At 45.2% G+C, this 12671-nt stretch overlaps 1 protein-coding gene across 7 annotated transcripts in view; it reads left to right on the forward strand.

Moving 5' to 3' along the window:
- The window catches only part of TRAPPC9 (trafficking protein particle complex subunit 9), a 387455-nt gene that overhangs the window by 18639 nt on the left and 356145 nt on the right, over positions 1–12671 (forward strand). For 4 of the 7 annotated variants that reach the window (XM_069600926.1, XM_069600925.1, XM_069600929.1 and 1 more), the window contains one exon: positions 271–399. In XM_069600926.1, coding sequence (XP_069457027.1) covers positions 271–399 — 129 coding nt within the window. Of the gene's footprint in view, positions 1–270; positions 400–8386; positions 8414–12671 lie in introns of all 7 variants that reach the window. The other 3 variants (XM_069600923.1, XM_069600924.1, XM_069600928.1) reach the window with 1 other exon arrangement.

Consider the following 12671-nt stretch of genomic DNA (forward strand, 5'->3'; position numbering starts at 1 on the left):
ATGAACGGCCTGTTCACTCGTGTTCAGCCCCTCAGTGAGACTTTGAGCTTCACGAGAACTTTCTGTGCTGCCAGCCTCGACCCAGGCCCGCCAGACATGATGGGCCCTGGTCCTGTTTGTAACAAAACCAGCAATCTGTAGGTTTGACCTGTGTTTGGGGGAAAACTGGCATTTTCCACATCATCAAACTGCTCACATCATTCTTAGGGTAGTTTTTGGCTAACGATGGGCTGCGAACTTTATTAACCGAACCCTTTGTTTAATGCCCAGCTGCCCTGGAAGGGTTGTGTTCGGCCTCTGTCATCTATCACTACCCTGGTGGAACTGGCGGTAAAGCCGGAGCTCGCAGGTTCCCGGGGAGCGCCCTTCCTGCAGAAGCGGCCAACAGACATCGACCAGGTGAGCTCTGCTCCTGCCCTGTGCCGGGCCCCGTGACCGTCCTTAAGCAGGAGCAATCCACTACGGTCCCCTCTAAGTGGAGCCTGCCCGCTATCTGAATAAAGAGTAGAATCTGTTGAGTCAGAAATCCTGCACATGAGACCTTGTCTTCTGATCCTGTAAAAATTCATATTGATCTCATTGAGTCTTATCGAATGATATTACTGGATTGCCATGATGGGTTGATCTCTGGAACAGCCGCATGAAATTTCATGGTAGACCGACTTTGAAGTTCTGTGTCTGGGTCCTTGTCATAGTTTCTGGGTTTTTGGTGAAGGGAGTCCTCGCTGTCAATTTTAACAGCCAGCTGAGGGACCAGTTTTTTTTTTTTTTTTTTTTTCTGGTTGATGGAGTTCTTTTAATCAGTGAAGTTTGATTTGCTGATGTTGTGTTGGCATATGGAGAGAGTAAAAAACCATCTTTGGAGGAGCAGACCTGCAGACGCTTGTTCTGTGAACTTGACCCTTTTGACCCCTAATGAATGAGTTTCCCGTAAACACTTAGGATGTAGTTGTGCTACCTCACAGGTCATGGAGATAGTAACAGAGAATACAGAGGTCAAGGCTATACATAAAGCTGCTAGGCTCTTTTTTGATCCGTGAGATTTTCATAGATTTTTTTTTTAACCCCCAAAGAAAAACCCCATGACAGTTGATGAGTATTGGAAGGGAAATGGCTTACATTTCTTTTCCCCTCAGTTTTACCATTTTCCCTGACACCAGCAAAGACTGCGGAGACCACCTTTATGAGTCAGTCTGTGTAGCCACTTGGTCTGAATTCTGTGTCAAACTGCTTAGATAAAGCTGTGATGGCTCTCGAAGATGTTTTATCATCCTTCAGCAGACCATTATTCATGGGTCTAGTGGGGTCTCAGTCACTAGAGAGGAGGGTAAAGCAGGTGACGTGATGAAATCTGAGGTCTGGAGGGCCTCTGCTCCCCACTTTCCCATGTTCCGATTCTGACTGGAGACGCCGCTGGTCGGTGCTCACCACCTGTTTTTCCCATGTTGTAACTGCTGCCTCTGTGACAGGATCTCGGCATTTCAGCCAGTGGCCCGGTGCTTAAATCTCCAACCCAGGGGACAGCTGTCTTCTCTTCTCTGTAGAGAGTCTGCTCTCTCTCTGGGGACGCCTTTTGTTTTATTCTTTCCCTGAGATTTGAAGAGAAAATGTGGTACGACTGTGCCACTCACGTGACTAGTGAGATTCCAGAGACCTTTTAGGGTAATCTTTCAGTCTCTCCTCCTGCTGAATAAAGGCAAAAAAATGTTTTAAACCTGAAAATTGCTCTGTCTGCAGTAGAGAAAAGTCTTTATTTAGCCCTGCGTGGTGCGCAGCACTTGAGAACTTTTTGTTGTTAGAGGCAGTCCGAGGAGATCACCCAGTAGGCTCGGATGAGAGCAGAAAAGCCACGCTGCCCTTGTTTAGACAGGAGTTGGTTTCACTGCCTTTCAGGCAGTAAAGGGTCCAGAGCTGTGCACGGATTTGATATCATGAGCATGCATGTCCATGCTGCTTCATCTTGGATACAGATTTCAAGATTACTCAGTTTGTAGCCCCATCTCACACCAGGAGTTTACCGACCTACTCTTTGAGATGAAGCTGAGACAGTCTGATTGTTTTAACATTCTTCCTTGAATTCTGTCTCAGGTTCCTCCTTCACCAGCAAAGCAGCGAAAATACAGATGTCATTTAATGCCGATGTGACCTGGAGCCAGTTTAATCTCCGTGCCTCAGTTTCCCTACCTGTGAGATGGGGGAGATAATAGTTGTATTTCCCTCAGCGGGTCATTGTGAAGGCTGAATGAGACATGAGGCACGTGGAGAGGGCCTGCACAGCCCCAGCCAGTCCTGGATAAATGTTGGGGGCTGTTATATATCAGTAGTAGTATTATTGATTGTCAAGCAGTTTTAAGACTTGGTGATATGAGTCCATGCATAAAGTTAAAAGACTCTAGACATCTCAGATCTGCTTTATGTAATTTTCAAGATTTCACCTGAGAAAAGGGATTTTTTCCCCCTCAAAATTGAGTTTAGTTTAAAAATGCATTCTATAGTCCCTTTTTTCACTTTAATTCTCCTTCTGTTGCCTTTTTTTTTTTTTTGACAAAAGTTCACTTTCTTGTATTCAGAGTTTAGAGGCCACTCAATGTTTTTCTGGAGACTTGTCCCTTTAAGCCTATAATTAATGGACAAAACTTGGTTTAAGCCTATAATTAATGGACAAAACTTGCTTTATTAAAAAATCAATAGGACATTGTACAATCAGTCCAAAAGGAAATGCTTATTGACTTACAAATATTCCTCCTTTTTGGACTAGCTTAAATTACTAACAGCAAGCATCATCACCAAAACAGCCAGGAATCATTTGGCACCTCCCCCCAGCCAGGCTGTGCTAACTGCTTCCTGAGGTTTTACCCCATAGCAGGTATTTGAAGGTAGTTATCAGTAATTCCCTTTTGCAGGTGAGGGACTGAGGTTTAAGCGGATTCGGTTGCTTGGTCCGAATCGAGCCGCTCTCAGGGGCAGGCTTGTGGCTGGAACCAGGCTGGGCTGACCACAGTGTGCGTCCTCAGTTGCTCCTCTAATCAGCCTCCCGTTGACTGGCTTCCCAAACTGCAGTGTGTTCATAAATGACCGGCTTTAGTGATCTCAGCCTCACGAGGCCTTCAAAGAAGAAATACCGGTGAGAACACAAGATAGAGCAGCAGAGATTAAAATTGTATGTTTTTGCAAATGTTTTATTCTCAGCTAGTGACCTAAAAAGTTAGGATTTCTTAACTCTGTAAGCATGAAAAACGAAACAGTGAAAGTGATTACAGTGCAAAAGAGAAGTGGGCTTTGAACATGCAAACCTACCACTCTTTTTCTCTAGTGAGGCTTGTTGCAAGGAAAAGTTATAAAGACTGAATTGGTTTTATGTAGTTTGTAGTATGGAAGAAAGGATTAAACCACTGAGTGTTGAGGGAAAGTTAAATTTTTATTGTTTTCTCTCCTTATGATGAATATGCAAGATTTTTTTTTTATGGCTTAAGTATATTTCCTCATTTGTGAAATTTGAAGAATGTTATTTACCTTGTCTGACTGAGTCAGACACCTTGTACTAAGCACCCAAGGGATGTTCAGTAAAAACTTGCTGTCACAATGACAGATAATTTAGAAGGATCAACTGAATTACTGATGCATATTCACTGTGTATATACTTTATATGAATGTGACTTAAAGTGACAAGGATTCAGTTACTTCTTTTTTTAGTGCAGTAGGAAGTTTTGATGAAATGAGTGCCTTTCTTTAGCTAGGGACTAGCTTAATTGTCTAAAGCTGAAGAACTTGAAGATTATTTGTACAGAACATACATTTTTTACAACTCATAATCCATATTGCTGTGTAATCATCCACTGCTGCTGCTAAGTCACTTCAGTCTTGTCTGACTCTGTTCGATCCCATAGACGGCAACCCACTGGGCTCCCCCATCCCTGGGATTCTCCAGGCAAGAACAATGGAGCGGGTTGCCATTTCTTCCTCCAATGCATGAAAATGAAAAGTGAAAGTGAAGTCGCTCACTAGAATCTCTTAATTGCTAGGAATTTGACCACAGCCACTGACCCTTAGAAAAATCATTATTGATTACTTTCAGAGAATAAGCTTATTTCTCTGGTAGTTAAAATTTTGATTTTTTTTCCTGTACCCTTAATAGGTTTTAAGTAATCAAAATGTTGCTTTGACATCTGTCATTTTTCTTTTATAGAGAGAATAAAAGTGGAGCTCATAGTGTTTTAACATATAAATAAATGTTTGATTTATTTCAACAAAATTGTATGATTTGTAGTTAACCACTCTTTGGGAGTGGCTCGGATGGTAAACAGTCCGCCTGCAATGCAGGAGATCCAGGTTCGATCCTTGAGTCAGGAAGATCTCCTGGAGACAGGAATGGTAACCCACTCCAGTCTTCTTGTCTGGAGAATTCCACGGACAGAGGATTCTGGTGGGTTATAGTCCGTGGAGTCGCAAAGAGTCAGACATAACTGAGCGATTTCACTACACTACTGCTACTCTTTGGGAAGTGTTTTGCCAGACACTGAGACGACCTGCTTGTGGAAGCATGCAGACCTGCCTTTCATGAATACAGAGCGGGTACAGCCAGTGCAGGGCGTGAGGCTGTGCAGAGCTTTACAGCTGACCGCTGGAAGGGCAGGTCTGGGTCTCAGCCTCCCCGCCTGTGACGAAGAGGCTGGACTGGATTCCTTCTTCTAAGATCAGTTTCCACGAGCCTGTGTCTTTTGTTTATGTTCAGGAATGTTAACAATTTCAGATTAAATACTGAATTCCATTCCCTCCCCTGAAGCAGAATTCATTGTGTGCTATTAGTATATAAGCTTTTAGTTACAGGCTCTGCATCTCCTATTTCTGAAAACCTTTCATTAGTCCTTTATTATACAGAAAGCCTTTCGGGCCATAGGTGGCGCTGTTGCGCCTTTAAAAAGTCTTCATTTTCCTGTTTGTGGAAGATTTAACTGACAGTCCTTTAATTTGACTTTGTTTAGTGCTTCAGGATAGCGCATTGTCATGTCTGGGTACGTGGAAGAATTATTCTAGTTATTTATACCTTATTTTTATTCTGTAATCTCAGTGTGAAAATTTTAGGCTTGCTGTGCAAACAATGGCAAAATTGGACTTTTCTTCCAGTATTAGAAACCAGTGAGCCACGACTTTATGAAACAGAAGTGGTCCCTGGAGCACCTTAAAGCAGAAAAATGTGTTGAACTCCCTGAGTATTGAACCCGCTGCTGTGCGTTAATCAGTGGGAGGTGATTTGGTTGGTGTAGGAGGGAGGGTAGGTTTTTGACTTGGGTTGAATTCACATGCTACCCCTTTAGCTGTGCCAACTTGAGTCAGTTCTTTATGAGTTTCCCCCTTGTGTGTAAAATAGAGATGCTACTGCCTGCTTTGTAGAATGCTGAGAATTAGAAGTTATGTGAAGTGTTATAGCATGGTGGTTATCTCAAAAGAGCACAAACCCTTAGCTCTTGTTTGGTAAGAAGCCATCATTTTACAGTCTTAAGCAATTACAAAGGAATTAAAACAGGGAAAGCTGGTTTTATGATGAAAGATCCAATTAAGAAATGGGTAAAGTATTTGAAGAGGGTCAGTAGTTCCTGTACTCATAATTTAGCAGCAGCATTGGAATGAGGCCGCTGTACAGTCACCCTGAACATTAAGCCGCACCAATTTTGGCTAATTAATTCATGCTGGGGCTCAGGTGGGCCCAGTAATTACACTCCTATTTTCTCCACCAGCCAACTGAGAGATGGGGCAAAAGTGTAGGGGGTGGGGGGAATGCCGTCTTCGTTACTGATAAGGCCTCATTCTCCATGCACTTCAGGGCTTTGGGGAAATGGGTGCCCTAATATTGGTCCTGGGGCTGGAGAGGCCGCTCCGGGCCACAGCGGGTGCTCGCGAGGGGACCTGGCCCCCCCTACGCTCAGGGCCGTCACGCCACAGAGCTGGGCATCCTGGGCGCTTCCCGAGCGTGGCCAGCACCTGGGCAAAGGAAGGTTTCCCGTGTCCCCCTTGTCTCCCAAACTCCCCGAGCCCACTCCTCAGCCCGTTTGTGTGAGGAGGGCTGGCCGTGGATCAGAGGTCGGGAGTGTGGAGGGCGAAGCCCATGGGGTCACAAAACAGCTGGACACAGCTGAGCACGCACGCGCGGCCCGCTTCACAGGCACCGTTTGTTGAGCACCTGACATGCACTGCCTGCTTTTCTAAGCATTTTACAGACGCTACTTTAATCCTTTAATCCTCACAACAGCCAAGTGAGGTGGGTTGGATTATGATCCCAATTTTACAGATGTGGGGATTGAGGCACAGAGAGCCGGGGTAGGTGATTTGACCAAGGTAACAGAGCTGGGCAGAGCTGGGATTCAAACCCCGGCAGTCTGACTCCAGGCTCTCAGAGCTCAGCCCGTCTGTGGATCTGTCCATGCACCCGTCCATCGGTCCGCCTGGAAACGGTGGGAAAGGGAGAGTGACGCGGGTGTTCATAGCTGCGTCTCAGCCAGGTCCATGCACCGTGACCCTCATTTTTCGTGGTCTAAGCAGCAGGTCTGTTCAAGTTTGGTTAATGTGAAACCTGTCCATCGGGGATGGATGACGCTGATAATATAATTCCTGAGCACACTGAGGTACCCATGGAGCTCTGGCTGGACGATGTCCTGTTTCTTATTGTGATTTCTTCAGACAGTGCCAATTATTATCTTCACACCACCTCACACACGGACATGAGATGAGAAGCTTCTAAGTAGCCCAGATAATCAGTTAGCAGAGCCCACCAATCAGAAGACTGTCATGTACCTAGAAGTGGGTTTAATGAAAGGAAAGAGCTTCCAGGGAGTCCAGTTAAAGTCCAGCTGGTAGAAAGCAGTCCATTTTTTTTTTTTTGTGGCTGAGCTTGTTGTTCGAAAAGATCGGATTAGATGAATTAGCTTAAAAGACAGAAAAGGGTCATTTCAGGTGGTACATTCACACCAGTAAGAAGTGGTAGTTGACCGCCTGGGTGAGTCATGAGATAAAAAGATTTTTACAAACTTCATAAAACAGCCTGAAAAGCTCTGCAGTCTCAGTGCAGTTAGCATGGGACCCCCTTCATCCCTGGACGCCCTGAGGGGTTGAGTAATTGATGATTGTGATAATGACTCTGAGGCATCAAAAAGAAAAAAGGTCTCCTATTTAAAGGATGTGGCGCAGGAGACTATATTTGATCAGAGTTTTCACTGAACAGGACATTTTCAGCACCATCTTGAAATCCCAAACTCCCCGAGGTTCCCCGCAGCCAGTGCCCTCTCAGTGCAGCCCTGGTGGCACTTGTTGGGGGCCGCGATGGAGCACCCCCCCTGGCTCCCCGTCCGCCCATCAGTCTGTCTGCCCCTCAGGTTTTCTCATCCCCACCTGCCTTGTAGGGCTGCCCTGACAGTCACACGTGATAATGGTCAAGCGTTGCGTTTGGTGTATAGTCAGTGTCAATGATAGAAAGCACTTGTTTGTTATTATAATGGTGGCTTCTGGATTGCAGTGATTTTTAGTCTGCATTTAAAAATAAAGATTGCAATACACAAAGTGGCTGTTAAGTAGTGTCCTGGGAGCTGGTCTCTGTGTGGACAGTTGAATGCATGTGCTATTTCAATACAACTGTGTTATTGGGACACAGCTTTGTGTATCTTGTTAATGTGCTTAAAAACTGCCAGAGCTGATGATCGGCAGAATTCTTGGACCCAGTGCCTCTTAGGCCGTAATTCGCCATCGTGAGAAATTGCAGTCTGCGGGGAAGGCTAGCTGGGTCTCATTGGTATTTGGATGGCTCAGCAGATGATCACGGCTTTCAAAGCCTTCTTGATAATTAATGAAGTTAACAGTCTTGTATTGTAGACTACAGAGCAACCTTCTAGAAACTGGAAATCCTCAGCTTGTGAAGTGTCCAGTAATTCAGTGTGTGTGTGAGTGTGTGTGTGTGTGAGTGTGTGTGTGAGTGTGTGTGTGTGAGTGTGATCTCAGGAAAGGAGAAATAAGTTCCATGTAGCCATCTGATACCTTTCTCCTCCAGACCAAGGTGTGGGCATTTATGTACACAAATAAGTTGGTAGTTCACTTTCGCTTATGTCATTTGGCCGATTTGAGGGAATAAATTGTCATGCTTGTTGCAGAAGGGGCGGGAGGCAGACAGGGAGGCACCTTACAGTTTGTGCAGGGTGAGAACCAGTAGCTTTCCTCTTTTCCTTCTAAAGCATAAAGGCATTGAATTGTAACATACTGTTACTCAGAATTGTTTTTCTGATCAGACACAAGTGTCTCAGAGTTTTCAAGGCTATGTGAATGATGAAATGTGATTTAGTAGTTATCTTTAAAAGTGGTATTGTTTTTCAGATAAAAGATCATAATCTGTTCTTTCTTCCAGGGGCCCAAGAAGTTCTCATTGACCCAGGTACATGATCTATGTGCTTAGTCTCTTTGGTTATTTTCTTTAAGTGCTTGTTTCATGGTGATGTGAATGAATGGTTATAGTTTCTGGATTGTGATCTTTGGAACGTGCTGATTTAAGTAGCTTTAAATCAGTACAGTTACAAACATGATCGCTGTTTGTTCCTTGTTCGATGGGGCACCCTGTTGATTGGCGCTGTCTGTCCAGGAGGGAGGTCCTTCCTCCAGCATGGTTAAGTGAATGATTTGCAGTGTGCCTTTAAAATCCTCTGAATGCACTGAGCATGCCTGTCCAGTTCATTTTGAAGTCGTGATTCTGCTCTGATTCTGTGGCTTATGCTCCTCTCAGTGTGAATTTGAGCTCTCTGTTGCATTTTGTGTGTGTGTTAACAGGGAAAGACATTGTGCATTTTTTTTTTTTTTTGCAGAGGTGGGTTTTCCTTTCCCCTCTTAATGTCTTCTTTAATTAATATAGCAAAAATCTCTTTTATTGCAGTGTGTAATTATTTCAAAAAGTGAGATCTATTATTTTCTGGCTTAATTGGAAACAATGACAAAGAGTCATAAAAAAAAAAAAGAAAACCCTCCCATCCTTTGAAGGATAGAAATCAGGGGGTCATGCTTGCACGGGCTTTGTGGCCAACACACCTTCCCTCATCTCATTGTATATCTTGCTTCTGAGATGAAACTGCTTCAGGTTTGTAGGTTTTTGTTTTAACATTTGTGTTGCATTCTTCCTCTAGGCTGATGTTCCCTGATGGAGTTTGTGGAAGTGTTTCCCTTCCTGTATGTAGGAAGGGAAGCAAATGCTTTGGTGTTTTCAGGAGACCCGAGCTGCTGATGAAAAAGCAGCTGAGGTTGGGCTCTGTAGCTGAAGGACACCCCTGCACCTCCTGGCTGAAACCAATGAACAATGAAATCAGTGTTAGATGTGTTGGTGTTTGACCAGTAGAAGTTATTGAGGCCACACCGGCTAGTTTTGCCTGACAGGAAGTCCTGGATTCCCTCGTGGGAGAACCGGATGCTTTACTAAGTAGAAGGAGCTTAGCGAAGTCAGAAAAATCAGTCACACGTTGAAATTAAAGGAAGAATGTAATATGTTTTACTTCTGCAACTTTTAAAGATAAGGTGGTATTGGGATGAAACTGAGTCTTGAGTGCTGAGAGTGAAGTGGGGGTGTTTCTGTGGGCGCTGATGTTCAGGCGCATGTCAGGGTCCCGTGGCAGAGCTTGAGGCTGGCTGCAGAGCCCGGGTCTGGTGTCCCAGGGCGTCCTCTGTCATGGTTCCAGGCGAGAAGGACGCAGCCTCGGCCTCTCCTCCCCAAGGGAGAGCAAGGAGAGACTGAGCTTCTGTACCTCCACCCCCCCACCCCCCCGCCGGCTCCCCCCGGTCCTTTCATGCCCCGGGCCACTGCAGTTCACTGGGAACCTTCTAGCCTCTGCTCGTGGGGCCTTTGTCCAGGGCTGGCTGCGCCCTCTCTTCACTCGCCAGCATTTCCTGTCTCAGACGTTAGGCTCGTCTCCTCTGCCAGCTATACCCTGGCACGCGTGTGGGTGGGAAGCCTGCTGGTGGGGAGCCTTGCACTGACTCTGCCTCTTGATGGCTGGTGTTCTCTCATTTGGCTCCATAGAAAACCCAGCCCGAAGCTGGATCATTATCTTTTAATTTTTGAGCTTTCAATGGATGAGTTATTTGAAGCAAACTGTCTCAGGGTTTTTGCTGCCCTCTTTCTGCACAGACGTTTCATGAGCCGGAAGGAGGAGTTTGACAGCCCCCGGTTACTGGCTCCGGTGCTTGTTTGGTGGGGTGCACCAACACGAGCAAACCAGGCTTCTCCCCCGGCCATTTCTCACAGCTCAGCTTCTGAGCTCTAGATCGGCGTTTGAAGCAGAATGCTCAGTGGTGTCACACTGTTATTTCCTGTCATTTCTGAGTGTTTTGTGAACGTTCAGCCCCTGTTTCCAGTGAAATGATTTTTTGTCCAATTCAGTTAACTCAGATTTGCTTTTCCCATTTTCATGTTGACAGGAGTTTCTTCCTCCTGTAATAAAAGTGAGCAGTTTGCACTTATAGTGTCAGAGTACTGGTCCAAGGGGCTTTTTCACTCTGGACAGTTTTCATACAACTCACCCACTAATATATGCAGAGGCTCCACTGTGTGCCCAGAGTGGAGTGTCACTGTCAGTCTTGGGCGTTTTCGTCGCCCCAGTCACCCCCCATTTCCCCTGACCTCCTCCGTCCCACGCTGCAGCTCTTCTCTCTGGATTTGCCTGTTCTAGACATTTCGTGTAAATGGAGTCCTACAACTTGTAGTCTTTTGTGACTGACTTCTTTAGCTTGGCACGATGTCTTCAATGTCCATGTTGTAGCATGGGTCAGTACTTCATGTTTTGATTTTGCTGAATGACATTTCACCTTTCAGATAGACTTTTGGGTTGTTTTTCCTTTTTGGCTGTTAAGAAGTAATGGTGCTATGAACATTCATGTGTAAGTTTTTACGTGGACACCTTTCCAGTTCTTGTATGTGCCTGGAAAGTAGAAGTACTGGGTCATGGGGTAGCTAAATGTTTAACTATTTGAGGAACTGCCAGATTGTTTTCCAAAGTGGTTGTGCTAGTTAACAGTCTTACCAGCAGTGTACGAGAGTTTCAGTTTCTCTGTCCTCATCAATGCTTGTTATTATCTTTCCTTTATTTTTGTGCAGTTCTATAACTTTATTTGATAATTACTGGATAGTTTTCATCCACAGTAACCATCTGTAGATCTTTGATGATGGTGACAGATACATAGGTAGCCAACATACAGAGCTTGGGTGGTGAGTCTTCCTTATGTTTTCTGACAGCCTCACACAACATGGGACACTCCTTGTTCCTTTGGCCCAGCAGCTTTGCTGAGCTTGGTGTCAGCCGACACATCTGGAGCTCCTGTCTCCTTCATGACAGATTTCAGGATTTCTCTGAATACCCAAGGGGCGCGCTTCTCGGAAGCCCCTCCGTGGGAGCTCTGGTGAGAGTTGATAGTGTATTTTCTGGTGAGCACCTGGTTGATGGTGGACTGAGCCTCCTCCTTGCCACCCTTCTTGGCGGGAGCCACCTAACCCAGGCGACAAGGAGGCTGCGAGTGGAGTGGGACAGACCCAAGCCTGGTCCTCTCTCCTGGTCAGATTCATGCAACCGTCCCTCGGGCTCTTGCAGTCCCAGGTCTGGGTGGTGGTATCTTTTTGATTATAGCTATTCTTATGAGTGTTAAGTGGATTCTCCTTGTAGGTTTTTTTTTTTTTTTAATGTAAATGTAATCTTTATTTATATTTGTAAATATTTGTGTACATTTAGTAATGGTAAAATATCATAAGTTTGCCATATTAGATATATATATATATGGAGTATAGCTGATTTACCATGCTGTGTTGGTTTCAGGTATACAGTGGACTGAATCAGTTATACATACACTACATAAAATCCACTCTTATTTTTAGATTCTTTTCCCCTAATAGGCTGTTATGGAGTGCAGTTCCCTGGGCTATGCAGTAGGTCTGCCTTCATGTTTTGTATAGAGAGCAGAGTGTCTGTGTCAATACCAGTCTCCCAATTTATCCCTCCCGCCTCGATCCTCTGGTAATGGTAAGTTTGCTTTCTGCCTCTGTGACTCTGCTTCTGCTTTGTGAACGAGCTCACTTGCACCCTTTCTTTAGGTTCCACGTGTAAGCAATGTCGTTCATTCGTCTCTTGCGCCTCCCTCCGCTCGGTACGACAGTCTCTAGGTGCGTCGCTGCTGCGGCACGCGGTGTTGGTCTGTTCTTTTTCGTGGCTGAGCGGCACTCTGTTGTGTATGTGTACCGCAGCCCTCTTCGTCCATTTCTCCACTGCTGGGCACTTGGGTTGCTCCCGTGTCCTGGCTACCATAGACAGTGCTGCAGTGACCGTTGCAGGGCATACATCTTTCTGGGTTGTAATTTTCTTCATCCTTGTAGTTTTGATTTGATTTCCTTCATAGCTAATGGTACCAAACATCTTTTCATTGTGCTTATTGGCCATTTGTACATTTTGCTTGAAAAATGTCTTTTCAGGTCCTTTATTTTTTTTCTAAAATATTTGTTTGTTTATTTATTTGGCTGCTCAGGGTCTTAGTTGTGGCGTGCAGGCTCCTTGTTGCAGCATGTGGGATCTAGCTCCCTGGGCAGGGAACGGACTGGGCCCCCTGCATTAAGAGCAGGGAGTCTTAGCCACTGGCCCACTAGGGAAGTCCCCAGACCCTTCATTTTT

Source organism: Ovis canadensis, chromosome 9 (assembly GCF_042477335.2).
Source record: "Ovis canadensis isolate MfBH-ARS-UI-01 breed Bighorn chromosome 9, ARS-UI_OviCan_v2, whole genome shotgun sequence".
Classification (NCBI taxonomy): domain Eukaryota; kingdom Metazoa; phylum Chordata; class Mammalia; order Artiodactyla; family Bovidae; genus Ovis; species Ovis canadensis.